The sequence below is a fragment of the Heptranchias perlo genome, chromosome 36 (assembly GCF_035084215.1).
Source record: "Heptranchias perlo isolate sHepPer1 chromosome 36, sHepPer1.hap1, whole genome shotgun sequence".
In the NCBI taxonomy this organism is placed as follows: Eukaryota; Metazoa; Chordata; class Chondrichthyes; order Hexanchiformes; family Hexanchidae; genus Heptranchias; species Heptranchias perlo.
Genome location: NC_090360.1, coordinates 17,008,470 through 17,027,674, shown reverse-complemented (window position 1 = coordinate 17,027,674; position 19,205 = coordinate 17,008,470). Strand labels below are relative to the sequence as shown.

The 19,205-nt window shown below is 43.8% G+C and overlaps 1 protein-coding gene across 2 annotated transcripts in view; it reads right to left on the bottom strand.

Moving 5' to 3' along the window:
• Positions 1 to 15,946: 15,946 nt before the first annotated feature.
• The window catches only part of LOC137303976 (annexin A4-like), a 51,472-nt gene continuing 48,213 nt past the window's right edge, over positions 15,947 to 19,205 (bottom strand). For both annotated transcript variants that reach the window (XM_067972372.1, XM_067972371.1), the window contains exon 13: positions 15,947 to 17,099. In XM_067972372.1, the coding sequence (XP_067828473.1) occupies positions 17,034 to 17,099 (66 nt within the window). In that variant the 3' untranslated portion in view covers positions 15,947 to 17,033. The remainder of the gene's footprint in view (positions 17,100 to 19,205) is intronic.

Here is a 19,205-nt window from a genome sequence, read left to right as displayed (position 1 = left end):
TAGCACGGTGGTAGTGCCACACAACGCGTTGGATGGTGTCCTCAGTGCGAAGACGGGACTTCATCTCCACGAGGACTGTGCGGTGGTCACTCCTACCAATACTGTCATGGACAGATGCATTTGTGACAGGTAGATTGGTGAGGACGAGGTCAAGTAAGTTTTTCCCTCGTGTTGGTTCACTCACCACCTGCCGCAGGCCCAGTCTAGCAGCTATGTCCTTCAGGACTCAGCCAGCTCGGTGAGTAGTGGTGCTACCGAGCCACTCTTGGTGATGGACATTGAAGTCCCCCACCCAGAGTACATTTTGTGCCCTTGCTACCCTCAGTGCTTCCTCCAAGTGGTGTTCAACATGGAGGAGGACTGATTCATCAGCTGAGGGAGGACGGTAGGTGGTAATCAGCAGGAGGTTTCCTTTCCCATGTTTGACCTGATGCCATGAGATTTCATGGGGTCCAGAGTCAATGTTGAGGACTCCCAGGGCCACTCCCTCCTGACTGTATATCACTGTACTGCCACCTCTGGTGGGTCTGTCCTGCCGGTGGGACAGGACATACCCAGGGATGGTGATGGAAGAGTCTGGGACGTTGGCTGAAAGATATGATTCTGTAAGTATGGCTATGTCAGGCTGTTGCTTGACTCGTCTGTGGGACAGCTCTCCCAATTTTGGCACAAGTCCCCAGATGTTAGTAAGGAGGACCTTGCAGGGTCGACTGGGCTTGGTGTTTTGCCGTTGTCGTGTCCGGTGCCTAGTGGTCCGATGCCGGGACGTCCGTCCGGTTTTATTCTTATTATGACTTTTTTTAGCGAGATTTTACAACTGAGTGGCTAGTGTGCTATTACTAAGCCACAACTAACACCTAATGAATATGGTGCACATAATGACATTTTCACAACGCATTGTTGCATTTATCAGTTCAGCATACAATGAATAAAGGTTTGCCAGACACTTTACAATAACAAATACCTAATAGCAGATATAGAGGAAAAACATAGGAGCAGAACATTACCAGTACTCGCTGAGTGAACCGAACTCTGAACACTTCTATTTGTAATATACGAATACAGCTGTAGTAATGCAGAGCTCCCAAATACCATACGGGTTCCATTTTTATTCCTGCATATTAACACCTCCTCCTGACACTTGTCCAGTTCAAATCTCTCTCAGCAGATGTGAGCGTTCCAACTCAGAAACAATAGCCGCACAATTATTTTTCAGTAAAAAGGGCAGGAACTGGAAAAACCTTATAGTGAAAATACTAAATGCATGTTGGGTGGTCCAATGACTCACTAGATAAATGCATTACAGAGTGTGATGCTAAGCCATACAGACCAGGAGGCCCCTGCTCTGTGCTGAGCTGGCTGATCCCAGTCAGTCATGCTACAATTGTCCTCAGTACCTCTGGGCTAGGAATAGAGGGAGAAAAAAAATCAGCTTGGGTTCCCCTTCCAAATTTCTATCCAGTGACCCCCTACTGGAAAGTGTGTGTGCAGGAATATCAGGTAACACGAAGATCATGCTCTGCTTTGATGACCTCCATAGTTGAATAGCCGGTTAGCACCCATTGTCAAGGCTCGAAAAGGAAGAACGGACTGTTTGTTTGGTTGAGGTAATGTGGATCCATGGAGTCATGTGCCAGAGTAAGTCAATGCTTTCAGGAAAGGAGCAGATGAAGGGGAAAATAAAGACCAATCAGCAACTAGGAAGGTCTAGTGATGAAAGTATTGAATCCACGTTACAGGAAGAACTTTTCAAAAGAGCAGAAGAGTTGGCAATCTTTGCTTTTTATACGTGAAACGCCTCAGACCCAATAAAAGTGTGTGAAGTGTGTGAGCAGTGTAAATAAATGTTGTAATGTCCTGTTTAAAGCTGGTTCTTTGAGTGACGGAACCCAGCAGCACCGAGCACAGGTTTATGCCTTTTTAAACACAACAGGTGGTTGGGGAGTTTGATCACGGAAAAAAAAACACATCACTGAAGCTCAAAGTACCAGACAGGACTTTGAAAAATACCATTGCTCAATAATAAAGTAGGATAATAGTAAACGTAATTACAGCTTCAGTCTTGGTACCACAGTAACTAATGGTATGTAGCCTGAGGCTCAACTTGAGCATAGCTTGGATACTTTGCATTGCAAGATTACCTTCAGCAAACATTATAAGTTAAACAGTGGTGTGGAAATTAATAGCATTAGAAGCTACATTGGTGTGAACCTGTAATTAAATACATTGAGCGAAAAAAATGGTCTCTCACTCTATATAACATCCTTTTGTATGCTATATTACGGAATCCAACTCACTATTTCCCAGACTTCAAAACTACAACTCTTCACCTCCCTCCATACTTGTTAAATATTTTTGATCCACCCTTTTGATTATTGATTATCGCTTCAAGAATAGATTATATTTTTTTTATTATTCGTTCATGGGATGTGGGCGTCGCTGGCGAGGCCGGCATTTATTGCCCATCCCTAATTGCCCTTGAGAAGGTGGTGGTGAGCCGCCTTCTTGAACCGCTGCAGTCCGTGTGGTGACGGTTCTCCCACAGTGCTGTTAGGAAGGGAGTTCCAGGATTTTGACCCAGTGACCATGAAGGAACGGCCGATATATTTCCAAATCGGGATGGTGTGTGACTTGGAGGGGAACTTGCAGGTGGTGTTGTTCCCATGTGCCTGCTGCTCTTGTCCTTCTAGGTGGTAGAGGTCGCGGGTTTGGGAGGTGCTGTCAAAGAAGCCTTGGCGAGTTGCTGCAGTGCATCCTGTGGTGAAGGGAGTGAATGTTTAGTGTGGTGGATGGGGTGCCAATCAAGCAGGCTGCTTTGTCCTGGATGGTGTTGAGCTTCTTGAGTGTCGTTGGAGCTGCACTCATCCAGGCAAGTGGAGAGTATTCCATCACACTCCTGACTTGTGCCTTGTAGATGGTGGAAAGGCTTTGGGGAGTCAGGAGGTGAGTCAGTCGCCGCAGAATACCCAGCCTCTGGCCTGCTTTTGTAGCCACAATATTTATATGTCTGATCCAGTTAAGTTTCTGGTCAATGGTGACCCCCAGGATGTTGATGGTGGGGGATTCGGCGATGGTAATGCCGTTGAATGTCAAGTGGAGGTGGTTAGACAATCTCTTGTTGGAGATGGTCAATGCCTGGCACTTGTCTGGCGCAAATGTTACTTGCCACTTATGAGCCAAAGCCTGGATGTTGTCCAAGTCTTTCTGCATGCGGGCTCAACTGCTTCATTATCTGAGGGGTTGTGAATGGAACTGAACACTGTGCAATCATCAGCGAACATCCCCATTTCTGACCTTATGATGGAGGGAAGGTCATTGATGAAGCAGCTGAAGATGGTTGGGCCTAGGACACTGCCCTGAGGAACTCCTGCAGCAATGTCCTGGGGCTGAGATGATTGGCCTCCAACAACCACTACCATCTTCCTTTCTGCTAGGTATGGCTCCAGCCACTGGAGAGTTTTCCCCCTGATTCCCATTGACTTCAATTTTACTAGGGCTCCTTGGCGCCACACTCGGTCAAATGCTGCCTTGATGTCAAGGGCAGTCACTCTCACCTCACCTCTGGAATTCAGCTCTTTTGTCCATGTTTGGACCAAGGCTGTAATGAGGTCTGGAGCCGAGTGGTCCTGGTGGAACCCAAACTGAGCATGGGTGAGCAGGTTATTGGTGAGTAAGTGCCACTTGATAGCACTGTCGATGACACCTTCCATCACTTTGCTGATGATTGAGAGTAGACTGATGGGGCGGTAATTGGCCGGATTGCATTTGTCCTGCTTTTTGTGGACAGGACATACCTGGGCAATTTTCCACATTGTCGGGTAGATGCCAGTGTTGTAGCTGTACTGAAACAGCTTGGCTAGAGGCGCAGCTAGTTCTGGAGCACAAGTCTTCAGCACTACAGCCGGGATATTCTCAGGGCCCATAGCCTTTGCTGTATCCAGTGCACTTAGCCGTTCCTTGATATACAACGTGGAGTGAATCGAATTGGCTGAAGACTGGCTTCTGTGATGGTGGGGATATCGGGAGGAGGCCGAGATGGATCATCCACTCAGCACTTCTGGCTGAAGATGGTTGCAAACGCTTCAGCCTTGTCTTTTGCACTCATGTGCTGGACTCCGCCATCATTGAGAATGGGGATGTTTACAGAGCCTCCTCCTCCCGTTAGCTGTTTAATTGTCCACCACTATTCACGATTGGATGTGGCAGGACTGCAGAGCTTTGATCTGATTCATTGGTTGTGGAATCGCTTATCTCTGACTATAGCATGTTGCTTCCGCTGTTTAGCATGCATGTAGTCCTGAGTTGTAGCTTCACCAGGTTGGCATCTCATTTTTAGGTATGCCTGGTGTTGCTCCTGGCATGCTCTTCTACACTCCTCATTGAACCAGGGTTGATCCCCTGGCTCGTTGGTAATGGTAGAGTGAGGAATATGCCGGGCCATGAGGTTACAGATTGTGCTGGAATACAATTCTGCTGCTGCTGATGGCCCACAGCACCTCACGGATGCCCAGTTTTGAGCTGCTAGATCTGTTCTGAATCTATCCCATTTAGTACGGTGGTAGTGCCCCACAACATGTTGGATGGTGTCCTCAGTGTGAAGACAGGACTTCGTCTCCACGAGGACTGTGCGGTAGTCACTCCTACCAATACTGTCATGGACAGATGCATTTGCGACAGGTAGATTGGTGAGGACGAGGTCAGATAAGTTTTTCCCTCATGTTGGTTCGCTCACCACCTGCCGCAGGCCCAGTCTGGTAGCTATGTCATTCAGGACTCGGCCAGTTTAGTCAGTAGTGGTGCTACTGAGCCACTTTTGGTGATGGACATTGAAGTCCCCCACCCAGAGTACATTCTGTGCCCTTGCTACCCTCAGTGCTTCCTCCAAGTGATGTTCAACATGGAGGAGGACTGAATCATCAGCTGAGGGAAGGCGGTACGTGGTAATCAGCAGGAGGTTTCCTTGCCCATGTTTGACCTGATGCCATGAGATTTCATGGGGTCCAGAGTCAATGTTGAGGACTCCCAGGGCCACTCCCTCCTGACTGTATATCACTGTACCGCCACCTCTGGTCGGTCTGTCCTGCCGGTGGGACAGGACATACCCAGGGATGGTGATGGAAGTATCAGGGACGTTGGCTGAAAGGTATGATTCTGAGAGTATGGCTATGTCAGGCTGTTGCTTGACTAGTCTGTGAAACAGCTCTCCCAATTTTGGCACAAGTCCCCAGATGTTAGTGAGAAGGACTTTGCAGGGTCGATTGGGCTTGGTTTGCCTTTGTTGTATCTGGTGCCTAGTGATCCGATGCCGGGTGGTCTGTCCGGTTTTATTCTTATGACTTTTTTTAACGAGATTTTACAACTGAGTGGCTTGCTAGGCCTTTTCAGAGGGCAGTTAAGAATCAACCACATTGCTATGCAAGTTGTATGTACAGAATAAAGAAAAACTAGGTCATATAGTCACATTAGAATTAGACTGACAGCTGTGTTTTTAGTGTGTTATAGAATGGCGAACCTAATAAAGGTAATTGCCTCTGTTCTTGTGTAATGATCCAAAGTGGCAAGTTATAGTTCAGGTCAGAAGATTCAGGAATAGGGCAGCGGGAGAGGGCTGATGAAAGTATAGTCCGTGTTTTACTTTTCACAGAAGACTGATGTAATATTTGATTCTGTGCCAAACTGCAGAAAGTTTGCAGAAAGTCTTTACAACAGAGCCCGACAGGGGAGAATTTCAGCAGGGCTTCTCCCACTACGCTGCTGTAACTTCGGCAGAAGATCGACAGAAACCGGTTTGCACAAGTAAACAGGTTTCTCCGCCAACGTTACGGGGGCAGAGCGGGAGAAGCCCTGAGGAAATTCATCGGGGTAGAGTTTCCAATTTGGACACAATCGTGAAATTACACTCTAAACGCACTTGAAATTGGGCTGGTTAGGATAGGCTTCCGCTAAAATTAATTGGCATGATCACAAATGTAAAATCTTCCATGAACCAGTGCAATCGGGCAGCGTAATAGAACGTAATTGTTTATTTTTTTCCTTTTAAAAAGTATTCCTTGATGTATTTAAAGAGTGGTAGCCTGATGCAGTTTTATTAATACTGTTGAAAATGGGTTTATCACCAAAAATAAGCATTTTTAATAAGGGTATTCTGTCCTCCGCCTGTGAGCAACCTGATTTAAAAATCACTGAAAATGACTTTAAAAAACTATACTGAACTATTTAATAGTCACATTGGCGTACACTAGTCAGTTTCTTAGTAAATTAAATATTTTTTGATATGATAAACTTTTAAAATATGCCTACTAGTGCAACTTAAAAAAATGAGCACAATTAAACGAGATTTTCCGAACCAGTGCAATCGGCGGAATCCCTCAATTTCATTCTGGGGGCGTGGCCAGTTCAGGCGAATTGAATCTTGAACCAGTGTAAACGATTGTGGAAAACACGAGCGTGAGTGATTTTAGTTTTAACCTACGTTTTAAATTCCCCGATTTTTTGTGCTGGTCCAGCCCATTCCGCCCGGATTGCGCTGGAACCTGGGCGCTAAACTGATGGAAACTTCGCCCCCGCTAATCCCACAGTCTCATTTCAGGCCCAACATCTTTTTCCCCCAACAGGAATTAACGCATTCACCTGCTTTAAGTGCTCGCCTAAGTGTGAAATCTCAGTGCTGGGAATAGAACACTTTCCACCTTGGGAACCTGGTGTTAGTATGGAACACTCCTGAAAGACATCATTTATTGCCCATCCCTAGTCACACGTAGGCAAACACTTAAGTTTTTACAATCCAGCAGCTTTTTGCTAGATCACAAATGACCAGATTTATTGAATTCAATCTCACAATTTACCATCGTGGGATTTGAACTCATGGGGGGTGATTTTAAACCCCAAAAATGGATGGGTTGGGGGCGGGTGGTAGCTGAAAATAGTTGTTTTTTGGGTCGCAACTGCAACCCGGCTTTATTTCCAGGTTTAACGTCGGTGCGGAAACGTACAGGCTTCCCACTGGGAATGCCGAGTCTAACAATTTTGCAGTTGCGACCCAAAAAACTATTTTCAACTCCCACACGCTCCCAACCCGCACGTTTTTGGGGTTTAAAATCACCCCATGGTCTCTGGGTTGCTAGGCAAGTACCATAACCACTAGCTACAATACCCATTAACTCTTAATGAGCATGTGGTCAAAGAGAGAGGGAAAGGGTGTTACTTATTTTTGTCTTTTTACGCTAAATATTTTTACCCTCTCTACATCTACTTGCCCTGATGTCCAGATAAATTTGATAGAATGCCCAGGACAATGAACAGAAACCCATTCTTTAGATTAAAAATAAAAACAGAAAATGCTGGAAACACTCAGTAGGTCAGACAGCATCTGTGGAGGGAGAAACAGAGTTAACATTTCAGGTCGATGACCTTTCATCAGAACTGGAAGAAGTTAGAGATTGAACAGTTTATAAGCAAGTACAGAGCCAGAGGAAAGGCCGGGGGAAGATAGGGGGGAGGGGAGAAGAAAGGGGGGGGGAGAGAAGAAAGTGGGGGGGGGAGAAGAAAGGGGGGGGGAGAAGAAAGGGGGGGAGAAGAAAGTGGGGGGGAGAAGAAAGGGGGGGGAGAGAAGAAAGGGGGGGGAGAAGAAAGGGGGGGGGAGAAGAAAGGGGGGGGGGAGAAGAAAGGGGGGGGAGAAGAAAGGGGGGGAAAAGAACAAAAGGGAAGGTCTGTGTTAGGGTGGAGGCCAGAAGTGATTAAATGACAAAAGGGATGATGGTGCAAGACAAAACAGGGGTGGTAATGGGACAATAAAGAAACAAAAGATGGGTCCAGGAGGTGCAGATGGCAACAGCAGAATCATTACCAACACCTGCTGTTCAAGAAAATGGGAGTGGTGGTTATGATCTGAAGTTGTTGAACTCAACGTTGATGCCGGAAGGTTGTAAAATGCCTAATTGAAAGATAAGGCACTGTTCCTCGAGCTTGAGTTGAGCTTCATTGGAACAGTGTAGGAGACAGAGGACAAAGGTCAGAATTAAAATGACAAGTGACCAGACTGAATGAAGCCGTCCAGCAAAGCCATCACCCAGTCTGTGTTTTATGCCCCCAACGTAGAGGAGACCCCATCGTGAACAATGAATACAGTATGCTACGTTGAAAGAAGTAAAAGTAAATCGTGGTTTCACCTGGAAGGAGTGTTTGGGGTCCTGTACGGTGGGGAGGAGGTGAAAGAGCAGGTGTTGCATCTCCTACGCTTGCATGGGTAGGTGCTGAGGGAAGGGGAGCAGGTGTTGGGGGTGCTGGAAAATTGGAACAGGGTGCCGCAGAGGGAACGGTCCCTTCGGAATGCTGAAAGGGAGAAGAGGGGAAGATGCGTTTGGTGGTGGCATCACGCTGGAGGTAGCAGAAATGGCGGAGGATGATTTGTTGAATCTGGAGGCTGGTGCTGTGGAAGGTGAGGACAAGGGGGACCCTATTATGGTTCTGGGAGGGAGGGGAAGGGCTGAGGGCAGAAGTGTGGAAAATGGGACAGATACAGTCAGGGGCCCCTGTCAACCACAGTGGAGGGGAATCCTCCGTTGAGGGAAAAGATATCGGAAGCACTAGTATGGAAGGTGGCATCGTCAGAACAGATGCGAGGGAGACAAAGAAAGTTGGAAAATGCAATAGAGTCCTTACAAGAAGCAGGGTGGGAGAAAGTGTAATCAAAGTAGCTGTGGGAGTCGGTAGGATTATAGAAGATATTGATGCACATCCTATCCCCAGAAATGGAGATAGAGAAGTCGAGGAAGGGAAAGGAAGAGTCTGAGATGGACCATGTGAAGGTGAGGGAGGGGTGGAAATTTAAAGCAAAGTTGATGACATTTTCCAGTTCGGGGCAAAAGCAGGAAACGGCACCAATGCAGTCATCAATGTACAGGAAAAAGAGGTGAGCGAGGAGACCTGAGTAGCACTGGACCAAAGAATGTTCCACGTATCCCACAAAAAGGCAGGCATAGCTAGGAACCATATGAGTTCCCATAGCAACCCCCTTTATTTAGAGGAATTGAGTGGAATTAAAGGGGAAGTTGTTCAATGTAAGAACAAGTTTGGCCCAGCAGAGGAGGGTGATGGTGGATGAAGACTGGTTTGGCCTCTGTTCAAGGAAGAAGTGCAGTGCCCACAGGCCGTCCTCATGGGGAATGGAGGTGTAGAGGGACTGGATGTCCATGGTGAAAAAAGGTTACAGCCAGGAAACTGGAAATGATTAGAGTCGCAAATGTAGGTCGGAAGAGACTAGACAAGGGGAGAAAAAAATGAGACGAGATAGGAAGAAATAAGTTCCGTAGGGCAGGAACAGGCTAAAAAGATGGGTCTGCCAGGGCAATCCTATTTGTGGATTTGGGAAGGAGGTAGAAGCAGGTTGTGTAGGGTTGGGGGACGATGAAGTTGGAGGTCATGGGGGAGAAAGATCTCCAGAGGAGATGAGGTCAGTGACAGTGGGAAACGATGGCTTGATATTCTGATATTTGGTGGTGGGGTCATGGGCCAGAAGGAGGTAGGAGAAGATGTTAGCAAATTGGCATTCAGCCCCTGCAAAATAGAGATCTGTTCGCCAAACAACAGTACCGCCACTCTTGGCAGTGGGTTTGATGCCAATGTGAGGGTTGACCCCGAGAGAACTGAATGCTGCAAGCTCAGAGGGGAGGTAGATTAGAGTGAGTGAGGGGAGTAGAGAAATTGAGATGGCTGATGTCACGCCTGCAGTTCCCAATGAAAAGCTTGAGGGGGTAAGAGGCCTGAGGGAAGGGTCCAAGTGGAACAAGAATTCTTTAGATTGCTTCAGTTACTAGTTCTATCCCGTGCCTCCACACCTTCCTTGTCTTCGAGAAGTGACTGAATAACTCCATAGTAGAAAATGTTTTACACTTTCACTGCCAAACTAATGTACTGAGCAGTAAACTTCAATTTTTTTTTAAACAGTGGTTGGTAAACTTTGCTAACTCCTTGCATAGTAGAAAATAATAAATAGTTCACAACTTTGTGCAAAATTAATCTCATGTGATTCATTTCCCTTTTCTCATCAACTGCAGTAGCTAAAAGCTTTAACTAATAGTCTTTGGATGTTTTAGACAGACTGTCTATGAAGGCTGCAGACAAAACTCATCAATTTGAGCCTTCCAGACTAATAAACACTCCCAAAATATTTACTGGAACTTAAGTGAATTTAAAGACTAGCAGCTCCTTTTGAATTTAACAATCACACTCAAATTTTAACAAATCAGCAGGGAAGTTTTTGTTTTGATTTGTTTGGTGTGACTCCTTCAAATTGTCCAAAGACCAAATTCACTAGTCATTGAAGACATTGTGTCGAGTTAAGCTGGGACATAATTGGTGAATAAAACTGGATTTTTACATCACCATGGCAGAAATAAAAGGAGTCAAAATCAACATAAAACTTTTACAAAAATGCTTTATGATGTACAGATGGAAAAAAAACTGAAGGAAAACCAGCCTGACAGTTTAATTTACCTTGCAGTAGTCTGTTACAAAATTGGCATTAGCTTTAAGAAAATCTTGCCTTCTCAATCAACAAACGATGTGAGGCAAGATTAGACCTAAAGACATTGAAATAATTAAGTGAGAGGGGATTGGGTGGCAGTGCTTTAATGCTGTCCTTTCACCTTTGGGCTCAAACCCAGCCTTTGAGTGATGTGATGACATCTCCTTTCTCCACGAGTTGTTTGTCACAGTTCAGGGTTTTCTTGCCCCGAACATTTCTAAAAGCTAAAAGCAGTTTCCAAAGCCGATCGAGTCTCCTAAAAGAGGATAGCATGCCGGAAATCCCAAGAAAACTTATATTGAATCGGGGACAGGGACTTGATAAAATTAACATAAGTAAAGCAACAGTAATGAAGAAAATAATTATAGACCAGTTAGCCTAACGTCTGTTGTGGGGAAAATGCTGGAGTCTATAATTAAGGATAGGGTGACTGAACACCTCGACAATTTTCAGTTAATCAGAGAGAGCCAGCATGGATTTGTGAAAGGTAGGTCGTGCCTGACAAACCTGATTGAATTTTTTGAAGAGGTGACTAAAGTAGTGGACAGGGGAATGTCAATGGATGTTATTTATATGGACTTCCAGAAGGCATTTGATAAGGTCCCATATAAGAGACTGCTAGCTAAGATAGAAGCCCATGGAATCGAGGGAAAAGTACAGACTTGGTTAGGAAGTTGGCTGAGCGAAAGAAGGTAGGGATAATGGGAAGGTACTCACATTGGCAGGATGTGACTAGTGGAGTCCCGCAGGGATCTGTCTTGGGGCCTCAATTATTCACAATATTTATTAACGACTTAGATGAAGGCATAGAAAGTCTCATATCTAAGTTTGCCGATGACACAAAGATTGGTGGCATTGTAAGCAGTGTAGATGATAACATAAAATTACAAAGCGATATTGATAGATTAGGTGAATGGGCAAAACTGTGGCAAATGGAATTCAATGTAAGGTCATCCACTTTGGATCAAAAAAGGACAGAACAGGGCACTTTCTAAATGGTAAAAAGTTAAAAACTGTGGATGTCCAAAGGGACTTAGGGGTTCAGGTACATAGATCATTGAAGTGTCATGAACAGGTGCAGAAAATAATCAAGGCGGCAAATGGAATGTTGGCCTTTAAATCTAGAGGACTAGAGTACAAGGGGGCAGAAGTTATGCTGCAGCTATACAAAACCCTGGTTAGACGACACCTGGAGTACTGTAAGCAGTTCTGGGCACCGTACCTTTGGAAGGACATATTGGCCTTGGAGGGAGTGCAGCGCAGGTTTACTAGAATGATACCCGGACTTCAAGGGTTAAGTTAAGAGGAGAGATTACACAAATTGGGGTTGTATTCTCTCGAGTTTAGAAGGTTAAGGGGTGATCTGATCGAAGTTTATAAGATATTAAGGGGAACGGATAGGGTGGATAGAGAGAAACTATTTCCGCTGGTTGGGGATTCTAGGAGTAGGGTGCACAGTCTAAAAATTAGAGACAGACCTTTCAGGAGCGAGATTAGAAAACATTTCTACACACAAGGGTTGTAGAAGTTTGGAACTCTCTTCCGCAAACGGCAATTGATACTAGCTCAATTGCTAAATTTAAATCTGAGATAGATAGCTTTTTGGCAACCAAAAGGTATTAAGGGATATGGGCCAAAGGCAGGTATATGGAGTTAGATCACAGATCAGCCATGATCTTATCAAATGGCGGAGCAGGCACGAGGGGCTAAATGGCCTACTCCTGTTCCTATGTTCCTAAGAATTGAAACCCATGCCTCACTACGTTCCAGGCATTGCATGGATACCAAGGTTCAACAATAAACCTCTAATCACAGTGTAAAGATACATGGGATGCCCATTATATGCTTGTGTCCATTTTGAAAGGTGAAAAAGAACATGCAGTTAGATCAATGCATACAGGCTAAATCTATTTGGTCAGGTTTATTTACAGCTTGAGTAATACATAGGAGGAAGTTTAAAAGTCCAGCCAGCAACAGTCTGTTTTGTTTTCTTGTCAAAGGAAAAAATGAGCTTCCAACTTTTTCTTTTGCTGAAGTTGTCCTTCACTGTGTGGGGAGAAGGAAGTAATAGGCAGCTTTGGGGGATATTTTTCACCTGGCGTCATCCCTTTCAGCATTCCACCGTATTTGTCCTACTTGGAGAAAGGTGAGCAGGAACTTCAAGATTCAAGGAAATCCAGCAACAGAGGACGAGGGCTTGTACCTGTAGGTACCCAGACAACCCCCATGGGGCCCCAAGAAAAAATAGCTTGTTGATTAGTGGACACCAAAGCAGCAATTAGAGTGGGGAAACCCCAAAAGATTCTCTCCATTCAGCCAAGCTGATCAGACAATCTGTCCATGGATGAGCTGTGATTGCAGCCAAAGGCCTGAATGGTAGTAGACCTAGCGTTTGAGAGATGTAAGGCTGTCATTGCAGCCTCTGCCTGTGAAGGGATAAGCTGCAGCTGTTCTTGGATGTGACACACGCTCCACGACAGACTGCAGACTTTCAAGGTTGTGCATGCAAACCCCACGTGTGGATAATAGACTCCTCCACACTAGCTGCCATCTAATAGAAGCTCTTAACAGGTCTTCCAAACACTACTGCAACCGGTCATACTGTGAAAACATTCATTTTTTAAAAAAAAGCTAGCTCCAGAAGGTCAGGATCCCTACCCTCATCAGCTATGGGTGGATACAATAGGTCCCTCCAGGCAACCACATCACCTCAGCCCACTTCTGGGCACCTGCACTCCATCCATGGTGCTAGCCTCCAACTGATTTGCTAAACCTCACTGACACCCACTGGAAGAGATCAAGCGATGGGAGGTGATGGGTTAAATGCCAGTTATTTCCAGCAAACTCTGCCACAGCTCTAGTTGTTCTACATCTAGATATACAAAAGGATTTTTTTTTCCTCTTCTGCACCCAGGTCCTCCATATAGTGCTACTTGCATTGACTGGATCTCCTACCAAGCTTGCTGTTCCTTTGCCTTCCCATCCTCCTGCCATGAGGGGAAAGAACATTCCTCTTCAGCTGCACCATCATCTCTACAGATTCATCTGTGAATCCAGGGACTCTTAACCTTCTCCTACTGCTGTCCATGTTAGAGACCTTTACAATCCACTTCATGAAGCTGCAGTAATGAATGTTGCCCCTTTAAATTTCTGCAGGCTTTTAAGGCTTGCAGCAGTACAACAAAATCCCATTCCATTGCTGCACCACCCATACTTGGGCAGGTGCTCCCTGGAATCATGTTTCCAGGCTCAGGCGATTAACATGTGCAGGTTCAGGCAGATAAGCAATGTGCTCAGGAGAGAGAGGAATATCAAGCCAGTATATCTAGCAAAACACTACCTATCTGCCACAGGATAATGAAACAATGACAGGAATTGGAATGTACATAGAAACTCTCCAGAAACCGAAAATACTTAAGGCAGAATATCTGTAACCTCTTAAATGGATATTACAGATCACACTTTTAAAATAAAAAAGTGGCATTCTAACCTACTGCAATTAAATTCCAAATGAACTCCCTCAGCATTTACTGAACAGCAATTAGACTGATCATAAAGGGACACAGCTTCACTTGATGCAGAATATATTATTCTACTGCTAAACACTCCTGTCCTTATAAAACAATAAATCATCCAATTTATTGTGAGCAATGCCCCAGGAGATTCACTAGTCCAGAAAACAAAGTTTTCATACATATCCATCATACTTCATGCATCACATCTTGTATAAAACACCAACAAATCTTTTTGAAAATAAAAAAAACCTAGTCAGATTATGCTGGTTTTCCAGATCTTGATACACCTTGGCCTCTTCCCACAGAAAGGAGTCAAGCAGTTGTCAATCTTAAAGTTTGAACAGTAGCCAATAATTGATCTCAGGCTCTGACTATTTTGGTCACTGTCCTATATATTATATACATTTTTTTTTTAAAGTTCAAGCTGTATTCAACTATAGGAGCAACTGTGCCAGGCCATCTTTACCCATCATTTGGTAAGCCTGCATGGGGTTCTTCACTTGTACTTTAAGAAATGTTGAAGCTCCTTTCCACTTTCCAGGGCATACAAAGACTTGTGCAGAGCACAGATAAATCATATTCCAAATCAAAAAACCTCACTCTCTCCCTCAAAGAAACTAGGCATGTTCCTAATCATTATTCTACAGCAGGAGCCAATTAACAGTTAGTGTATGTCCATACATTCATTGTTAAAAGTGCTACATTTAAGAATCATTTATTTTGAACTCGCTATGTGCACGATGTACAGGCCTGTGAAAATCATAGAAAATAAAATCTCACAAGCTGCAACCAATAAACTGGCAGAAGTCCCATGTAAAATTTTAGATGCTGTTTGTTAGTCAAATGCACAAAGTGGCATTTCAATGTTCTCCCTCTACATCTTTTGTTCATTGACTATTATTCCACCCAATTTTCACTTTAAATTGTAGAATTTTAATGGTTTCATTCACAATTTCCTGGTTATGAGGAGCAGCAGGTTTCTGACTGCATTACTCGGTTTGCTGGGAGACAAGCAAGAGCAGTCCAGGGTAACACTTTAATTCTTCTTCATGTGGGGAAGGGAAGGAAAGAAAAAAAAAAAAAGAGAAGGCCTGTTTTCATACAGTATCTTGTCCTAACGACACAATTGGGGTTATGAACTCCACTTGAGGAATCATGGAATCAAATCCAAATCCTAACACATAGAACTGTGCCATTTCTTTTCTTCAAAAGTTAAAACCTTACTCCTTCCTCCCTTCCACTCAAATACTAACTCTTTTCACAAAGCTATTCACAGACCTTCCTCTAAATCGGAAACGGCCTGGTGTGAGTCACTGAGTTGGGTGAGGAAATTCTTAACTTAAATCCCATGGCCACAAGTATGATGAATCTCATCCATTCTCAGCCAGATTGCAGAGACTGGACTCCTGCAGTCATTTTATTGCAAAACACATATGCTTAATCGGCTGAGTAATTAGTACCAAAACCTCAGGAGGTTTGAAAGAGTCTGACTCACTCTCCTCCCCTCCCTACTGAGGACGGAGAAGGACACAAAGAGGTAGATATATAAATGAAATCATGTGCACATAGCCATTTTACTTCATTGGATACTTTGAGTGCCTATAAGTCATGTTTCGCTTCTGCAATATGATTAAATTACAGCAACACCCACAAAATATAAACACTGCACTCTTTGGCAATGCAATCGCTCTTATTACTGGTAAGTCATTAACTCCTTCATATCTTTGGACATCCCAAATTCTGAGTCTTTCACGCACATTGAAAATAAATGGTAGTATTCTGGTGTGAGATTCGAGAGAATTCAGCTGTAACTGGCTAGTGTTATAAATGAGGAAAACGTTACAAATCTATAACCTTCTATACTTTGGAAGAAGGCTTAAAAAAGGTAGAAGACAGAGCAGCATCGTTTATACATAATTATTTCAAATTTATTACAAGGCAAAAACCTCAGCATTTACACATACAGCACAAAGTTTAAGGAAATTTTAGCAATGTAACTTACAACCAAAAAAAAGTTGTAGTTAAAAGCCAGCCAAACAGATTGAAATACCAACGCATAGTACCACTGATTTGCTGAAGATGGATTAACATCCACAGTCCCCTAGAAGGTTCCTCAGCTGTATTGCTCTGGGCAACCACCCAGCAGAAAATAGGCACATTTCCAATGGGGGGGGAAAAAAGAGGAGGAAGAAAAAAAGAGAAGGTTGGGGAGAAGGGGAAAGAAGGCAAGATAAAATAATCTCCGACTACTCTCACTTTGTGAGGGCGGGCTTTCAGATCAGCAACTGAAACCTATAGTTGACTTAAAATGTGCACTGGAGGAAAGGAAAAAAAACTCAAATGAGAAGGAGTTACCCAAAAAGGCATACAAGACAAGAGACAGAAAAATCAGTTGAACGTAGTCACGAATTTTAATTTTAAAAATACAGGCCAAGACCTTCAAGCCAGTCTGCTGGTAACTACACTATTTATAGTAATTAATACAGTTGATGTTAAACAAACCCTTACCTTATCCAAACGTAAAATACCAATATGCTGAGCATTCCCCAAAAATAGGATTGTTAGTTCAAGCAAATATGAATTGCCAACTTAGAAATTAAATTGTTCCATTATTACAGTTTTCAATGTTCAACATATTAAACACAGACTTAACTACTGCCAAATAGGTTTACAACATTAATCTCTTGTGTAAAGTAGATTTTTGTTTTGACGGAGTTGTTAACACAATGACTGATGGGAAGTAGTTCACAAGGTACAAAAATGTACTGTTTATCTGGAGTTTATGGAAACGTTGATTCAAGCTTGAAATTTGTTAGCTAACTAGTTATGGATTTCAGGATCCAACTGTATGTCCAAACTGTTGAATTTACTGTGATGCAGTAATGCCTCAAGTATACAGAATACAAATAAATGGTGAAAGGGACTGTGTAGATAATGCATTTCATATCCAAAGTCTCAAAGTCATGGCCTTTATCTAAAACAGTAAATGTGCTTCATTCGTCATCATCCAGCCCACAGAGTCGCAGCAAGATCTTCCGATAATCTCCTCCTACGTCATCCTATAGGGAGATGAAAAGAAGCCATCTTACTAGCAGTCATCCCAGTCAGCCATTTCATATGTACTCGCCACATAGTCAAATATAGAACATTAGACAATTAAGCTTTTAAAACCAAATCCGAAGTACTGGATAACTGAAACTTTGATTTCCAGTCAGCAGAAACTGAGTGTAAGGCTACAGTTAAGGGTGATTTTTTAAGAACTTAGTCGTGGTAAAAATAAATAGAGGCAATTTTCCAACTATCTCCCAAATCAACTGATTGTTCAATTGTTTTCTGTCCTGCTTTGTTTGGGGAATGAGACAGGCCAGGTAACAAAAACAAGATCTAAAAATCTATCAAGCAGACACTATGCTAAACCTGCTTTCTACTAGCCTCAGCACAGAGAAAGCCCAGATTTTAGGCAGCAGTGGCATTTTGCAGGAAAAAATCCTCATTATTCCATGCCTTTACATTGAGATGCTCTACCATGAATGGTCAAAACTCAACTGAAATGGGGAGAGGAGTGGGTGGACTGGAGAACAGAGACAGATAGCTCTTGGATTTAAGCTCCCAGATATCAAATGAGGAGTCAAGTGGTCAACTACCTGAGCTATTGGAACAGGCTACTGGGCCAATAATGTTGACTGGTACCCCAGAAAACTGGCTGTGGAAGCTTACAATATGCTGCAGACACCAAACATGCACCGATGCGGGTGATGAGCACAAAGGGAGCTGCACGCCAGCTGTACCCTAGGCTTATTAGGTCCCCAACTTTAATGCAAATAGGGCAGTTGCCCCATAATGGGCTGGAGTGCGAGAGCAGTGCTCCAGCAGCATAGTGCCTGTTCCAAATGGACAGTGAAGGAAAGACTGCTTTACAAAATTGAAATAAAATTCAGGCACCCCTACCTCCTTGCCCTTTCTAACATGCCAGACTGGCGCACAACTGGCATACAGCAGCCTTTCGCAGATGCTCCCAGAACGCCACAAAATGATGCCAATGAGCTGACCTCGGTTTATGCAGCAACGGAGTGCAGGTGCAGCTCTGGCACTGGGCGTGCGAGGCACATTATTGGCCCTGATGAATCTCATTCAGTTTGCTTTTAACTACTTGTGGGACTCAAGTCACCAAATGCAAGAATGGAAACAAGTCAAAAACTTTGCTTTATATAAAGACACTGTGAAATAAGGCTCAGGTTCTGTACATTTCTGAAAATCAGTTTTGCCAGTGAATGGATAGATCCTAAATCCTGTGTACAATAGGTCTGCATTATTCATTCTTGTCCGCACCCTGGTGGCCACGGAGAGGGAGCATGCAGTGTCCGCCAGTATGCTTAAGGTCTTCTGCCATCAGTGGGCACAGCAAGGACCGGAGCGTTTGTGAGGACACCAGGAGTAATTTTATAATTTAGTTTTATAAGTTTCTCCTTGTTTTGTTCAAAGTGAAAGAAAAAGAAAACCATCCCAATTATTGAGTGCAATGAAATAATTACAAATCGCAGACCACTGGGTGCTTTAACTATCTGCCACAATTATGTTGATGAATATCAAAATCTGATACTAGTACCAGATTTACACCAATTTCCAGTACAAATTGAATAGGGTGGCACTATATATTGTGCGCAGGAATGCAGGATTCATCTTGTTGAACTCCTGATCTCAGTTATACCGCTGCAGGAAGGAGGAAAAATAAGACAATCATGGGAGTGATAATATTCACTCGCTAATGATTGGCTGAAAAGTAGAACTGGCATAGGCCCAGATCAGGTTGCCTGGTGATTCAGTTTCAAGAGCTGTATGTATGGCTCAGCATGTGCAAAACAGCAGTGAATAGCATTACTGCACAATGCGTACCCAGGCTGAAATTTTATCCATTTCCAGGCTTTCTCCCAAGCAGTGAGATACCAATCTCCAATAGGTGCAACACTAAGTAGAAGTAAAGTACCAACTAGATATAAAGCAGTACGAATGGAAGCTCTGGAGTCCTCTATGCAAGAACCTAGGATGTCCCAAAAGGGAGAAAGGATGGCTAAAGTTGAAAATATGTCACCAGAATCTGTACAGTCTCAATTAACGATCTTGGTCACATGATACTAGAACAAGCACAGGATTGGTTGGTAGGTTTT